Source organism: Callithrix jacchus, chromosome 6, assembly GCF_049354715.1.
Source record: "Callithrix jacchus isolate 240 chromosome 6, calJac240_pri, whole genome shotgun sequence".
Classification (NCBI taxonomy): domain Eukaryota; kingdom Metazoa; phylum Chordata; class Mammalia; order Primates; family Cebidae; genus Callithrix; species Callithrix jacchus.
The window spans coordinates 126,998,450-127,012,934 of NC_133507.1; the positions used below are offsets into that span (position 1 = coordinate 126,998,450).

General features: G+C 41.6%; 1 protein-coding gene and 1 non-coding gene across 6 annotated transcripts in view; both read left to right on the plus strand.

Moving 5' to 3' along the window:
• The window catches only part of PARD3B (par-3 family cell polarity regulator beta), a 1,139,106-nt gene extending 1,125,834 nt beyond the window's left edge, over window positions 1–13,272 (plus strand). For 4 of the 5 annotated variants that reach the window (XM_002749672.6, XM_035305418.3, XM_078328278.1 and 1 more), the window contains one exon: window positions 8,524–13,272. In XM_002749672.6, the coding sequence (XP_002749718.3) occupies window positions 8,524–8,881 (358 nt within the window). In that variant the 3' untranslated portion in view covers window positions 8,882–13,272. The remainder of the gene's footprint in view (window positions 1–8,523) is intronic. The other variant, XM_008999274.5, reaches the window with a different exon arrangement.
• LOC118154897 (U6 spliceosomal RNA) lies at window positions 681–787 on the plus strand. The gene has a single exon (XR_004745148.1). It is a non-coding gene; the product is annotated as a U6 spliceosomal RNA (small nuclear RNA).
• Window positions 13,273–14,485: the final 1,213 nt, after the last annotated feature.

Sequence of the window (14,485 nt, forward strand, 5' to 3'; positions counted from 1 at the left end):
ATGGAGGCAGCAATTAATAGCCTACCAACCAAAAATAAAGTCAAGTACCAGACAGGTTCACAGCCGAATACTAACAGAGTTACAAAGAGGAGCTGGTAACATATTTTTGGAAACTATTCCAAACCATACAAAAAGAAACTATTCCAAACCATACAAAAAGAAGGAATCCTCCCTAACCCATTTTATGCAACCAACATCATCCTAATAGCAAAACCTGGCAGAGACACAACCAAAAAGGAAAATTTCAGGCCAATATCCATGCTGAACATTGATGCAAAAATCCTCAATAAAATACTGGCAAACCAAATGCAACAGCACATCAAAAAGCTTATCCATCATCATCAAGTGGGCTTCATCTCTGGGATGCAAGACTGGTTCAAGATGCACAAATCAATAAACATAATCCATCAGATGATCAGAACCAAAACCAAAAACCACATGATTATCTCAACAGATGCAGAGAAGGCATTCAACAAGATTCAACAGCACTTTATGCTAACAACTCTCAATAAACTAGGTATTGATGGAAAGTATCTCAAAATAATAAGAGCTACTTATGACAAACCCACAGCCAATATCATACTGAATGGACAAAAACTGGAAGCATTCCCTTTGAAAACTGGCATAGGATTGGAAGTTCTGGCCAAGGCAATCAGGCAAGAAAAAGAAATAAAGGGTATTTGCTCACTTCGGCAGCACATATACTAAAACTGGAATGATACAGAGAAGATTAGCATGGCCCCTGCTCAAGGACAACAAGCAAATTTGTGAAGCCTTCCATATTTTATTTATTTATTTATTTATTTATTTATTTATTTATTTTTGAGATGGAGTTTCACTCTTGTTACCCAGGCTGGAGTGCAATGGTGCAATCTCGGCTCACAGCAACCTCTGCCTGGGTTTAGGCAATTCTCCTGCCTCAGCCTCCTGAATAGCTGGGATTACAGGCACATGCTACCATGCCCAGCAAATTTTTTGTATTTTTAGTAGAGACGGGGTTTCACCATGTTAACCAGGATGGTCTCGATCTCTTGACCTCATGATCCACCTGCCTTGTACTCCAAAGTGCTGGGATTACAGACATGAGCCACCGTGCCTGGCCCGTGTTCCATATTTTTAAATACAGAGAACACCACAAAGATATTCCTCAAGAAGAGCAACCCCAAGGCACATAATCATCAGATTCACCGGGGTTGAAATGAAGGCCAAACAGCCAGCTAGCATCAAAATGGCAGGATCAAATTTGCATATAACAATATTAACCTTAAATGTAAATGGGCTAAATGCCCCAATCAAAAGACACAGACTGGCAAATTGGGTAAAAAGCCAAAACCCATTGGTGTGCTGTATCCAGGAAACACATCTCACATGCCAGGATACACAAAGGCTCAAAATAAAGGGATGGAGGAAGATTTACCAAGGAAATGGAGAGCAAAAAAAAGCAGGAGTTGCCATTCTCATCTCAGATAAAATAGACTTTAAAGCAACAAAGATCAAAACAGATGAAGGACATTATGTAATAGTAAAAGGATCAATGCAACAAGAAGAGCTAACAATCCTAAATATATAGGCACCCAATACAGGAGCACCCAGATACATAAAGCAAGTTCTTAATGACTTACAAAGAGACTTAGACTCCCACACAATAATAATGGGAGACTTTAACACCCCATTGTCAATATTAGACAGATCAACCAGACAGAAAATTAACAAGGATATCCAGGACTTGAACTCAGACCTGGACCAAGCAAATCTAATAGACATTTACAGAACTCTCCACCCCAAATCCACAAAATATACATTCTTCTCAGCACCACATCACACCTGCTCTAAAATTGACCACATAATTGGAAGTAAATCACTCCTCAGCAAATGCAAAAGAATGGAAATCATAACAAACAGTGTCTCAAACCACAGTGCAATCAAGTTAGAACCCAGAATTGAGAAACTAACTCAGAAACGCACAGCTTCATGGAAACTGAACAACTGGCTCTTGAATGTTGACTGGATAAACAATGAAATGAAGGCAGAAATAAAGATGTTCTTTGAAACCAATGAGAATGAAGACACAATGTACCAGAATCTCTGGGACACATTTAAAGCAGTATCTAGAGGAAAATTTCTAGCAATAAATGCCCACATAAGAAGCAAGGAAAGATCTAAAATCAACACCTTATCGTCAAAATTGAAAGAGCTAGAGGAGCAAGACCAAAAAAACTCAAACCCTAGCAGAAGACAAGAAATAACTAAGATGAGAGCAGAACTGAAAGAGATAGAAACACAAAAAACCCTTCAAAAAATCAATAAATCCAGGAGCTGGTTTTTCGAAAAGATCAACAAAATAGACCACTAGCCAGATTAATAAAAAAGAAAAGAGAGAAGAATCAAATAGATGCAATAAAAAAACAATAAAGGGGATATCACCACAGATTCCACAGAAATACAAACCATCATCAGAGATTATTACAAACATCTCTATGCACATAAACTAGTAAATCTGGAAGAAATGGATAAATTCCTGGACACATGCATCCTCCCAAGCCTAAACAAGGAAGAAGCCAAAACCCTGAATAGACCAATAACAAGGTCTGAAGTTGAGGCAGCAATTAAGAGCCTACCACACAAAAAAAGCCCAGGTCCAGATGGATTCACAGCCGAATTCTACCAGACATACAAAGAGGAGCTGGTAACTATTCCTTATGAAACTATTCCAAACAATCCAAAAAGAGGGAATCCTTCCCAAATCATTTTATGAGACCAACATCATCCTGATACCAAAACCTGGCAGAGACTCAGCAAGAAAAGAAAACTTCAGGCAAATATCCATGATAAACATAGATGCAAAAATTTTCAATACAATACTGGGAAACCGATTGCAACAGCACATCAAAAAGCTTATCCACCATGATCAGGTAAGCGTCATCCCAGGGATGCAAGGCTGGTTCAACATATGCAAGTCTATTAACATAATTCACCACATAAACAGAACCAAAGACAAAAACCACATGATTATCTCAACAGATGCAGAGAAGGCCTTTGACAAAATTCAACAGCCCTTTAGGCTAAAAACCCTCAATAAACTAGGTATTGATGGAACGTATCTCAAAATAATAAAGGCTATTTACGAAAAACCCACAGCCAATATCATACTGAATGGGCAAAAACTGGAAGCATTCCCTTTGAAATCTGGCACTAGACAAGGATGCCCTCCCTCACCACTCCTATTCAATATAGTATTGGAAGTTCTAGCCAGAGCAATCAGGCTAGAAAAAGAAATAAAGGGTATTCAAATAGAAAAGAGGAAGTCAAATTGTCTCTATTTTCAGACGACATGATTGTATATTTAGAAGACCCCATCATCTCAGCCCAAAATCTCCTGAAACTGATAAGCAACTTCAGTAAAGTCTCAGGATATAAAATCAATGTGCAAAAATCACAAGCATTCCTATACACCAATAACAGACTTAAAGAGAGCCACATCAAGAACGAACTGCCATTCACAATTGCTGCAAAGAGAATAAAATACCTGGGAATAAAACTAACAAAGGATGTAAAGGACCTCTTCAAGGAGAACTACAAACCACTGCTCAACGAAATAAGAGAGGACACAAACAGATGGAGAAACAGTCCATGTTCATGGTTAGGAAGAATCAATATCATGAAAATGGCCATACTGCCCAAAGTAATTTACAGATTCAATGCTATCCCCATCAAGCTACCAATGACCTTCTTCAGAGAACTGGAAGAACCACCCTAAACTTCATATGGAACCAAAAGAGAGCCCACATAGCCAAGTCAATTCTAAGCAAAAAAAAAAAAAACGAAGCAGAAGGCATCACACTACCTGACTTCAAACTATACTACAAGGCTGCAGTAATCAAAACAGCATGGTACTGGTACCAAAACAGATATAGACCAATGGAACAGAACAGAGGCCTTGGAGGCAACACCACACATCTACAACCATCTGATCTTTGACAAACCTGACAAAAACAAGTAATGGGGAAAGGAGTCCCTGTTTAATAAATGGTGTTGGGAAAACTGGCTAGCTATGTGCAGAAAGCAGAAACTGGACCCCTTCCTGACACCTTACACTAAAATTAACTCCAGATGGATTAAAGACTTAAACGTAAGACCTAACACCATAAAAACCCTAGAAGAAAATCTAGGCTAAACCATTCAGGACATAGGCGTAGGCAAGGACTTCATGAACAAAACACCAAAAGCATTGGCAACAAAAGCCAAAATAGACAAATGGGACCTAATCAAACTCCACAGCTTCTGCACGGCAAAAGAAACAGTCATTAGAGTGAATCAGCAACCAACAGAATGGGAAAAAATTTTTGCAATCTACCCATCTAACAAAGAACTACAAAGAATCTACAAAGAACTAAAACAGATTTACAAAAAAAAAAAAAAAAAAAAAACAAGCCCATTCAAAAGTGGGCAATGGCTGAGCACGGTGGCTCATGCCTATAATCCCAGCACTTTGGGAGGCCGAGGCAGGTGGATCACGAGGTCAAGAGATCAAGAGCATCCTGGTCAACAAGGTGAAACCTTGTCTTTACTAAAAATACAAAAATTAGCTGGGCATGGTGGCACATGCCTGTAGTCCCAGCTACTCAGGAGGCTGAGGCAAGAGAATTGCTTGAACCCAGGAGGCAGAGGTTACGGTGAGCCAAGATCGTGCCATTGCACTCCAGCCTGGGTAACAAGAGTGAAACTCCATCTCAAAACAAAACATAACCAAAAAAAGTGGGCAAAGGACATGAACAGACACTTTACAAAAGAAGACATACATGAGGCCAACAAATATATGAAAAAATGCTCATCATCACTAGTCATTAGAGAAATGCAAATCAAAACTACATGGAGATACCACCTCACGCCAGTTAGAATGGCGATCATTCAAAAATCTGGAGACAAGAGATGCTGGAGAGGATGTGGAGAAATAGGAACACTTTTACCCTGTTGGTGGGAGTGTAAATTATTTCAACTATTATGAAAGACAGTGTGGCAATTCCTCAAGGACTTAGAAATTCCATTTGACCCAGCAATCCCATTACTGGGTATATATCCAAAGGATTATAAATCATTCTACTATAAGGACACATGCACACGAATGTTCACTGCAGCACTGTTTACAATAGCAAAGACCTAGAACCAACCCAAATGCCCATCGATGATAGACTGGACAGGGAAACTGTGGCACATATACACCATGGAATACTATGCAGCCATCAAAAATGACTTCGTGTCCTTTGTAGGGACATGGATGAACCTGGAAACCATCATTCTCAGCAAATGAGACACAAGAACAGAAAATCAAGCACCGCATGTTCTCACTCATAGGTAGGTGTTGAACAATGAGAACACATGGACACAGGGAGGGGAGCATCACACACTGGGGTCTGTAGGGGGGAAGTAGGGGAGGGACAGCAGGGGGTGGGGAGTTGGGGAGAGATAGCATGGGGAGAAATGCCAGATATAGGTGATGGGGAGGAAGGCAGCAAATCACACTGCCATATGTGTACCTATGCAACAATCTTGCATGTTCTTCACATGTACCCCAAAACCTAAAATGCAATTAAAAATAAATCAATAAATAAAACAGAACATCAATAAGCAAGGTTTTATATATTAAAAAAAGAAATGGTATTTAATTAGAAAAAGATGAAGTTAAATTATCTCTGTTTGCAGATGACATAACTGCATATTTAGAAAACCTCATCCTCTCAGCCTAAAAGCTCCTTAAGATGATAAGCAACTACAGCAATATCTCAGGACACAAAGTAAATGTGCAAAAATCACAAGCATTCCTATATACCAATAACAAACAGAGAACCAAACTATGAGTGAACTGACACTCACAACTGCTACAAAGAGAATAAAATACCTAGAAATACAAGTTACAAGGGATGTGAAAGACCTCTTCAAGGAGAACTACAAACCACTGCTCAAGGAAATAAGAGAGGACACAAACAGATGGAAAAACGGTCCATGCTCATGGTTAGGAAGAATCACTATCATGAAAATGGCCATACTGCCCAAAGTAATTTATAGATTCAGTGCTATTCTCATCAAGCTACCACTGACTTTCTTTACAGAATTGGAAAAAACTACTTTAAATTTCATATGGAACCAAAAAGAGCCCGCATAGCCAAGACAATCCTAAACAAAAAGAACAAAGCTGGAAGCATCATGCTACCTGATTTCAAACTATACTACACGGCTACAGAAACCAAAACAGCGTGGTACTGGTACTAAAACAGAGATATAGACCAATGGAACAGAACAGAGACCTCAGAAATAATGTCACACATCTACAACCATCTGATCTTTGAAAAACCTGACACAAGCAAGCAACAGGGAAAGGATTCCCTATTTAATAAATGGTACTGAGGAAACTGGCTAGCCATATGCAGAAAGCTGAAACCGAATCCCATCCTTATACCTTATACAAAAACTAACTCAAGATGGATTAAAGATTTAAACATAAGACCTAACACCATAAAAACCCTAGAAGAAAACCTTGACAATACCATTCAGGACATAGGCATGGGCAAGGACTTCATGACTAAACACCAAAAGCAATAGCAACAAAAGCCAAAATAGACAAATGGGATCTAATTAAGGTAAAAGGTTTCTGCACAGCAAAAGAAACTATCATTAGAATGAACTGACAATGAACAGAATGGGAAAAAAATTTTGCCATCTACCCATCTGACAAAGGGCTAATATCCAGAATTTACAAATAACTCAAATTTACAAGAAAAAAACAACCCCATGAAAAAGTGGGCAAAGGATATGAACAGACACTTCTCCAAAGAAGACATTTAGGCAGCAAAAAAACATATGAAAAAAAGATCATCATCACTGATCATCAGAGAAATGCAAACCAAAACCATATTGAGATCCCATCTCATGCCAGTTAGAATGGCGATCATTAAAAAATCAGGAGACAACAGATGCTGGAGAGAATGTGGAGAAACAGAAATGCTTTTACACTGTTGGTGGGAGTGTAAGTTAGTTCAACCATGTGGAAGACAGTGTGGTGATTCTTCAAGGATCTAGAAACAGAAATACCATTTGACCCAGCAAACCCATTACTGGGTATATACCTAAAGGATTATAATTCATTCTATTATAAAGACACATGCACACATATGTTTATTGTGGCCCTGTTTACAATAGCAAAGACTTGAAACCAACCCAAATGCCTATCAATGAAGGACTAGATAAAGAAAATGTAGCACATATATACCATGGAATACTATGAAGCCATAAAAAACATGAGTTCATATCACTTGCAGAGACCTGGATGAAGGTGGAAACCATCATTCTCAGCAAACTGATGCAAGAACAGAAAATCAAACACCACATGTTCTCACTCGTAAGTGGGTGCTGAACAATGAGAACACATGGAGACAGGGAGGGGAACATCACACACAGGCCTGTTGGGGTTGGGAGGGCTAGCATTAGGAAAAATAACTAATGTAGATGACATGGTGATGTATGTAGCAAACCACCATGGTATGTGTATAGCTATGTAACAAACCTGCACATTCTGCACATGTACCCCAGAACTTAAAGTATAATAATAAAAAAAATAATTAACTGGGCATGGTGGTGGGTGCCTGTAGTCCCAACTACTTGGGAGTGGTAAATGCAAGTCTTTCTCTTGAAGTGGGCTAATTGCTTGAACCCAAGAGGCAGGGGTTGCAGTGAGCTGAGATGGCACCACTGCACTCCAGCCTGGGTGATAGAGTTAGACTCCCTCTCAAAAACAAAATAAAAGAAAAAAGCTCTTGGGCTTGGGCTTGGGACTTTTTCTAAGGACTGTAGAGAGTTTGCGGAGGAGAGGGACACAAGAAACCACAGCAGGATATAACAGCAGCCAACCAGAATTAGACCAAGATGACGACCCATTAAAAGAGCACCTCACAGACTTAGAAAAGCCAGTTCAGTCCATGGAAACTTTATGACTCCAAATAACCTGAACATTTCTATCGCCATATCTAGAACAGACTTTAGCCTAGCCTGTCCTAGGTATAGTGGTAGAAAACAGGAGGGAACTAATGACCGCAGCCCTAAGAGAGGCAAACTGACTGCCTTACTTAGGAAACTTTTGGTTACTATAATAAAGGCCCACCGAAAAGGGTATAAGCAAGATAGAAGTGTATTTTCCTCTCATGCATTTACCTGAATGGAAGCAGTCCTGATTGACATGGTGGCTCCATGGCAGCAGGGACCCAGGCTCTCACCCTCTTATTGCTCTGCCTCCTATAGCATGTGGTTTTCACCTTGTGGCCTAAGATGATTTTTCCAATGGCCAACAGGAAAGAGAGAAGGGAAGACGGTCCCTTCTCTTCTTTTTAAGGGCACACATCACTTCTGCTCCCATCCCATTGGCCAGATCTATTCAGTGGCTACACCAAACTGCACAGGAGGCTGAAGAACGTGTTCTCCAGCTGGACAGCCTGCTTAGTTGCTACTGACATGTGTCTCTTCTTCTCTTTGCAGGGGAGGACCCACAGATCCTGTGGACTATCTACCAGCAGCACCTCGGGGGATCTACAAGGAAAGGGAGCTTCCCTATTACCCAGGGTCTCATCCTATGCACCCTCCCAAAGGGAGCTATCCCCGCCCTGCAGAGCTGAGGGTGGCAGATCTCCAGTATCCTCAGCACTACCCACCCCCAGCTGCCCCCCAGCACAAGGGACCCTTTCGACAAGATGTTCCACCTTCCCCTCCTCAGCACCAAAGAATGCCAGCCTATCAGGAAACAGGCAGACCAGGGCCCCGTGGGGGCAGCCCAGACCGGTACCCTTACCGAACCCAGGATTCCCGGCAGAAGAACCCCATGACTGCAGCTGTATAGCTGAATGCCACCAAGACCAGCCCAGCCCAGAAAGGAAGGTGTCTACACTACCTTTGCCCCTTCTAGACCTGAAGACCTCCTTCATGTTAGGAATTCTCCATGGTATTGATTAGCTGTTTCTCAATGAGGTTGTAACGACTGACTGCTAATCAGAGGGAAAAAGAAGGGGAAGGGGATTGGGGAGGAAAAAAATCAGAAGGAAGATGAAATGTGGGGTCATAAAAACAAACCTACTTGATATCTGAAACACTTTCAGAATTGTTCAAATCAATCAGAGAGGCAACTGAACAAACAGCTAACAATGGAGCTTTACTCCAGGGTGCCTCCCCAGCTAGATAACCTGTGCTGATGTGCAGACACATGGACATCCCCTCTATGGGATTGGTGGTCCATAGGCAGTCTCTGCCAGACAGCATTACCCACTCAGAGATGGAGCCTCAGCCCCCTTATTAGAGCTATTAAGTCTAAGGAGTGGCAGAGTAGACAGAGATAGAGGCATCTTAAGTGAGTATAGGGTTTTTTTACTGAGAAAACAACCGCAAACATGACTAGTGATCTTGAAATATTTTATACCAAGAGAAAGACTGCATTTCTTTATTTGCAGAATTTCTCAGATTCCTGATACCACTCATTTGATGTAAACATTTCACATTTCCTTGCTTTTGATATGAAAAACAATAAAATGCAGTATTAGCCCTGGGGGAATGTGCACTGCTAGTCAGAGCTTCCAGAAGGAATATATTCCAAGGACCAGTATGATCAGGCTAAGAAGGTTGGATATCTCATGGTCCTCACCTTCTTCCCTCCCGCATTCCAGGTATGGAGATACCTGGTTTCCGAGTCAGCCCCAAATCTCCTGCCTATAATTTACTTTAACTGGGGTCTCTACTTTAAGGTTCCCACTTGAGAGCTAAATATAGTTGGGAAAAGGAGGATCTACCAGGTAGGTTGCACAGGAGGCAGTGCCCTGGAAATGCCAAGTCCAGACTCAGTGCCAAGCAGTAACCATCTGCACTCGGGGACAGTGAGGAACTGACCATAGCCTCTGGAAACTGATGACCAGCAGGCATTAGATGGAAGTGAATGAGGGTGTGTGTGTGGGTGTGGGTGTGGGTGTGGGTGTGTGTGGGTGGGTGTTGGTGGGGGTGGTTGGGGGAGAGGTGGTTTGAACACATGTGATTGCCAGTATGGAGAATGAAAGATGAATAATGCTTTCTGAAGAGTTTGATGCATAGTGGGGAAATGGAGGGAAAGGGAGAAAAGGCATTAAGACTAAATCTACCTGCATTTGCTATATTTCATTAACAAAAGTCAGGGCAGGGCCAAGGCCTCCAATTGGAAAAGGACAATGTTACAGCTTTAAAAAGCTGAAACCCCACCCTCTAAGTAGAACCAACCCATCACCATGTTTTTTTTTGGGCTTTGCCGTAATTTTCTATGAAAACTAAAACCCCTAAAACATACAACCTGACCCAAATGAGAACACAAGCAAAAGACTGTGGAAGACAGCGAAACCTGAGCACTGGTTTGAACTGGGCAGTGACTCAAGATACTTAAAGCCTTTTCACATTCCTTTGTTCCCTCCAAAAAAAAAGTCTTGAGTTTAATTTAGATCTATTTTGGCTGAGATTAGCACGCCTCTAACTCACACGATTTAATAAATTATAGTCTTATTGAATACATAGGACAGCACTCTACCCTAGTTTACTCTTATCTTTTTAATTTAAAATAGAGTTCTGTTACCACGAATGATGCAACTGCTAGTTTTAGATGTAAATAGTGTTACTTCCTGGACTTTGAGAAACTATTTTAGAAACTGCAGTTTACTATGGCCCTCTTGAAAAGAGACTATCAAGTTTTCTGTCTCTGTTCTGTGATCCCTCTTCAACCAGGCACCTTTAGATTGTTTGCAATTTGTTCAAAGTGGTTGAGGATCTCAGGCCCTGCTCACCCGAAGGTGGAGTGCAGGGGAGCTGTGGGGTTTCCCTCTGACCTGTTGAATGCTACCTGCCCCTCAAGCTAAATGAACCTTAAAGAAGAAAATGATAACATGAGGGATGTGTAACCTGTTCTGAAGCGTTCAAAACCAGCAGCTCTTCAGTATGTTCCATATTTTAGCCAAACTACTCTAGATTACTAAACATAACCAAGCCAGAACGTTCCTTCTTGATTAAGCCTAGGCCACTTGAGGGGCAGCCAGGGGTGATGGTTTAAGGTGAGACTCCTGTGTCTTGGAGGAGTGGCCTTTGCAGGAAGAGTGCCCATGTTTTCACCCACAGTGTTGCCACCGTAGTGTGCAATACCTGCTGCACACAGGCTTAGGGTAAACTGCTCCAAAGCTGGGTTTTGTGTTATATACAAAGTCAATAAAATAGTTGCTAATCCTGAGTGGCAGCCAGTGATGTGAAGGTACTATTAAAGTGAACAAAAACTAGATTGCAACAGTTTTCTTTCCTTGCCTGAAGTATAACACACGCTCCATTTGATCCTGCCTGAAAGAAGCTAACATTATATTTGTGACAGAGGATCCATCAAGCCAAGCAACAATTAACAGCTCACATGTAAGATTTATAAATGCCTGTGTACTCACCCTTCAATTGTTACCACCCAGAGGTTACAGGACTCTTTCCCAGCATTTAGGCGAACAGGTTTTTAGAGTATTTAGAAGACCAGGCTATAATCAGTAAGGTGCCTGGGAGCAGGACATAGCTCCCAGTTCACTTATGGCCTTGGGAAAACGCAATCCGGTGTCTTCCTTGTAGCTCAGAACACTAATATCCGCCCTGGAACAGAGTGGCCCATCGAGCTCCAAACCCAATCAACATACATACACTTGGCTACAGATCTGACTGCTGGGTCATGAAGGCCTTGAAATGCGGTTTGCCTTGAGTCACCAGGTATTTTAAAAAGCCCTATTTTTCTCCCTTTCTGCAGAAATAGAGAGATGAAAGAGGACAGACCACTGAAAACTTTGATGCAGGAGAATTTAGTCTTCCACAAGGGAGAGAAACAGCCTCCCAAGAATCCATTATGCCATCAGGTGTGGCATTCCCACTCTCAGCATAATGTCGTTTCCTCACAATATCAAATCAGAGGATGAAAGACAAGCTCAGAAACAGGAACATTTTCTTAAATCATAACCTAATAGCAAACAAAACTTTTTTAAAAAAGTATTCATAAGCTCATTCTCAGATCTGTAGGTATGTATGTGTTGACCCCCACAGGATAGCACAGAGTAAACATGTTGAGAGCATGGTCGGGGTTCTTAGACCGACCGACTGTCACCCATGGATCCTGATGGGGAAGAACATTGAGGCTTCCATGGAGCTATAATTTTCCACCAACTCAATCAAATTAAAACATGACTCATTATCCCTTCCAAAGATTCCTAAAATTCTTGAACTAAAGTGATCTTCTGAAGAAAATTCACCTAACAACATTAAGAGGCGCATAAAGCTCATTTCTCTTTTCCCTGGTATGCACAAATATCAAGCCTATGGAGTATCTATTTCCCCAAACCTGTAACCACTGCATTCCTTTTCTTTGGAGGAACATTGTAGCACTTCAGGAGGGTAGAGAGATGGAAGGAGTTTGGTCTGAATGTGTATCTGTACAATTCCCATTGGCATTAAACTCTGAAACCTACAATGAATGGCCTTCAAATTGGTGTTAAATTGGGCGGATACCCGACTGCTTTCTGAGTCCATGAGCGGCAGAAAGACTGGTCTTAGTGCAATTAGGTAGGAGGGATTTAGACTCAGAAACAGCCACAGGAGTATTTCTCTGCACTCCTAGTTCCTGCCAACTTAGCTGGAAACGATGCCACAGCAAGAACAGAAAGAAGGGTCTCCATAAGGCATCCCTACAAAGTCACCTTTCTGATAAAAAGGAGGGAAGAAAACGTTAGATATCTAAAATAAGCCTAGAATCTCACATGCAGCTGTGACTTCTAAGTGAAACTTTCTCCCTCATGTCCTTAAATAGTCATAGAATCACACGCAGCCTAACTTTTAAAGACAAGCTTGGCTACAGGAAATGAACCAACCCCAAAGACTCTTCTGGCCTGACTCCTGACTCGGCTCCTTCAGAAAGTGTTCTCCTGTTCCATCTGCAGGGCTGCTTACTCCTGGAACCTAAAACAAAACCTGTTGTTCATACCGTCACTTTTTCTGGTGTTTCCTATGCTTTTCTGGTACCAAGTCTGTTTATAAGTTCTGAAGATAAATTATGTGAAATCATATTTTGGCATATGGGGGTGGAGGATGAATTCTTTACAGACTTTTTCAGATGATCTCATTTGTACCACAGTAAACATTTTGGAAGTTGTTATATATGAGTATATAAATTTTTGTCATATTTTACATTAAAATAAAGCTTTATTCAGTCATTAAGACATCAGAGTCTTGGATTGCTTTCGGGCAGGGGTGTCCAATCTTTTGGCTTCCCAGGGCCACTTTGGAAGAAAAAGAATTGTCTTGAGCCACACATAAAATACATGAACACCAATGATAGCTGATGAGCTAAAAAAAAAAATTGTAAAAACGCAACTCATAATGTTTTAAGAAAGTTTACAAATTTGTGTTGGGCACCATTCAAAGCCATCTGGGCTGTGGGTTGGACAAACTTGCTTTAGGATCTGATGAATGAATGGGTGGGTCTGGCCTGCTCACCCTTGAACAGCAACATTCAGTAGTTTACTAGCAATGTTCAAAACAGCAAGAGTACAAAGAACAAAAAGAATGAGAGCATCACTCGGATGCTGGGCTCCCCAAGAAGCAGATGCTGAGAGGGAGGGAGATTCTCAAGCAGGATTTGTACTGAGGAGTACACATCCTCAATGCCTTAAAAAGGGAGGGAAACAGGACTGGGCAGAGGGAGCAGCTGAGCTGTCATGCACTTCCAGCTTAGGCCTCAGCCACCCCACAATGGGAGCAGCAATGGCCCTGCAGAGCTGTCCCCAGTTGGGACAAGGGAACTGAGCCTTTATATCATCATTGATTAGTAGATACAGTTTACCTCTGCAAAGAAGACAGATGTAGATAGGATTTGGCAGTTTTCTTCAGTTGAGGCAAACCCAAAGAAAGCTGACTGCTGGGCCCATCTTTGGACAGTACTCAAAACAGCTGGAAAAGAGTCCCTTCCTGAAGTGGGATTCGAGCAGCCCGTCGCAGCATCCACAACAACATCTAAAACTGGCCACCATTCTCTGGTGTTGGAATCACTCTTATCTCTAGAAAGGTGTCCTTGAGACCATCCCTGTCACTCCCTAGCTCCTTTATTCCCCTGGCCTATTCTCAGACCTCCCCATACTCTTGGTAAGCCCATCCACAGCCAAGGTTTTGGCCGAAACTACTGACTGCTCCAGCTTATATCTGTGCCCTGAGCTCACTTTTCTGCTTTTCCACTCCACATTCCCACTTGGATGTCCTGCAAAGCCTTTCAATGTAACATGCCCACACTGAAAACAAGCTTTCTCCAAAGAAACCTGCTTCTCACAATTCTGTCCTGGCCAAAATGTAAACAAAGTTCACAGTGAAAAACTGGAAACCTGGAAATTATCCTGGATTTCCCATTTATGACTCTGCCCCTTCCTCCTACCCATTC